The following is a 2,576-nucleotide window of genomic DNA, read 5'->3' on the forward strand; positions in this document are numbered from 1 at the left end:
CCAGCCACATTTCACCAGACATGAAAAGCAGAGAGGGCACATAGAAAGTATGGGCATCCTAAAACTGAGTCATAGAGATACTGACTGCTACCGCAGGAAGACAATGAACGTAAATGATGAACAGTCCAAACTCCCTTTAACTAATATGTAACAGGATAATAACACAACTAAGTTCAACAAGATTCAGAAATAGATTCTATGTTTCTGAGGTGATTAATGCAGTAATATTTTTATATATAAAAAACTTGAACAGTTATTCCATTGATTGCAAAAGGCTTGAGACTTTAAACTTTGGCGTATGAGTCCCGTATTAAAGGAACTTATTAAATATAAAATATATTGTATAAAACTTCATAGATTTTAGTTTATTTTTATTTTGCTTCTCTCATTGAAGAAGAAAAGGAGTTTATTACGCTCCCTTATTTCTTTCAATACAGGCTACTAAGTTTAGGTATCTCCTCTGCTGTGATTCTTGTAACACATGAAAGTCCTTATAATGAGGACTTTAAGTTTAATCTGCTGTTGTGATAGGATCAACTATTTGTAACTCGTGCTTTGAATATTTTTGAAATTAATTTAGCTTTTTTGTGACTCTTTTTAAGATGGAAAGCAAAAGTCGTTCTGATTTATCAAAACTCGTAGTACGACAAAGCACTATTGAAGAGATAATGTCAAGAGCTTATGACAGTTTTGATATCCAGCTCAGCAGTATACAGTTGCTGTACAGCAAACATGGTAAGTATTCATGAAAGTATTCTTTCTCTTTAAAAATGTTTTGGGGGTTGATGTGCCTTTTATACTTTTAACTGTATCAGTGGAGAATTTTTGAAACATACTTTTTTAAATTCATGTTCTAAATTTAGTCCTGTGAACATGTAATGAATTTCCAAAACATACCTTTAGGCCTTACATTCCAACCTTACCTTTTGCTAAATAAACTTACAATAAATCACTTATTTTTAAAGATCTTTCATTTGATTTGTTGCATGATAAATGTAAGTGTAATGAATTTAAGTAATGAATTTTCCTTCAGTGCCTTTTGTTTATATCCCTCCACATTTAAAGCAGAATCCATGAGTAGTTGTGGGTTTAATCTTTTTTTGAGAGTAAAGAAAGGATCAGAATCCCTTATTGGAGGAAACTTTTGCTAGTAATTTTGGAACTTAAAGTGTAGAAAGAGTCGGAACCAGAGAAGTCTTCAGCATTTTATCTTAACCCTCTGGTTCCAGAGAGCAATGCAGAGCCCAGATTCCCAGTGTCATGCATGTGAAGAATCTGGCCCTTAGAAATCTGCATTATGGATGGGTTAGCTATTTAGATGTGAACAGTGGAAATTAAGTAGTTTTAAATGTCTGAAATTTGTATCTTGTGTTATATGTGTGCATTGATAGAACTGTAGAAGAGATTTTGTCACCTGAATTTTTAGCAGTATATACTAACTAATATCAGATACTTTAATTCTCTGTTATGTGTAATGAGAAGGAATTTCAGTGTTTAAAGCATAGGTTTTCTTTGCTCTTACAGATGAGAAGTGGCAAGAGGCTCGGAAACTGAAATATTCATCTCAACATATCTTGCAGCCCTTGGATGTAAAACTGGAATTTAGCAGGGCTATGGTTGTTACAGATGCAAGAATGCCCAAGTATGTGTGTTTTCCTATTTTGAAATACTTATAGTAAATGACTTTTTTTTTTCTTTTTTTCTTTTTTTTTTTTTAAGAAAAAGGTAATCCAATTGTACTTCCACTATTTTACATTGTGAATCATGCAAGTAAAATACCTTAATTGAGGAGAGAATAAACGCAGGAAGCTGCAGTATTGTGGAGGTGATAGAACATTATAGTGATATTAAAAAAAAAAAAGTATAATATATTTTAAGATTGTTATTAAAGATACTAATACCTGTTCTAATTAGGTCTTTCTAACAGCTGTATTTCAGTTCTCATTGAAAATACTGAGGAACTGAAAACTTGAGTCTCTTATAAACATCACAAAAATAATCTGAGAAGTTATCTGCTCTCATACTCCTTCTGTTTTACTGAAGTTACTCATTGTGTTTGCGTACTAGAGACCACTTCTCAGGGAAACAGCTCTTAATGCATTGAGCTTACACTTAGGTAAAAAAACCCTATTGGTTATGGAAATTGTGCTCAGAAGAAAATGTGTGTTACTATTAATGATGGAACTTTGATGTTGAAGATCACTGAGTGAAAGTGGCAAAGATTGTCTTTGCGCATATTTTGGAAAGTGCATCTTCACTAATATCTCCAAAGAACACTGCTAATTAAAAGAATCTAATCAGTTTGAAGTTCTTGCAAACTAGTGCATTAATGCATTATGTAATTTGTTTGAGCCATTAATAAGAATCATATTGCTGAGCTACAACAAGCTAGCATGTACTTTCTTGATACTGTTGGAAATTTGGTTTTTAGCTAGGCACTTCAAAAAATTAATGGCATAAAAATAGACATAGGCTATTGCAGAAAATTGTTTAGTACAATCAGCAAACTCAAGAGTGAGTTTATGAAACAAAAGAATTACTTTTCATTTATGTCCTGGGTTCAGCTACAGCAGTCA

General features: G+C 32.5%; 1 protein-coding gene across 1 annotated transcript in view; it reads left to right on the top strand.

Moving 5' to 3' along the window:
* The window catches only part of LOC104412077 (vacuolar protein sorting-associated protein 13A-like), a gene marked incomplete at its 3' end in the record, with an annotated part of 23,115 nt that extends 21,473 nt beyond the window's left edge, over nt 1–1,642 (top strand). Inside the window, exons 20-21 of the mRNA XM_010022673.1 lie at nt 603–735; nt 1,525–1,642. Coding sequence (XP_010020975.1) covers nt 603–735; nt 1,525–1,642 — 251 coding nt within the window. The remainder of the gene's footprint in view (nt 1–602; nt 736–1,524) is intronic.
* Nucleotides 1,643–2,576: the final 934 nt, after the last annotated feature.

Source organism: Nestor notabilis, unplaced genomic scaffold (assembly GCF_000696875.1).
Source record: "Nestor notabilis isolate BGI_N333 unplaced genomic scaffold, ASM69687v1 scaffold8359, whole genome shotgun sequence".
Classification (NCBI taxonomy): domain Eukaryota; kingdom Metazoa; phylum Chordata; class Aves; order Psittaciformes; family Psittacidae; genus Nestor; species Nestor notabilis.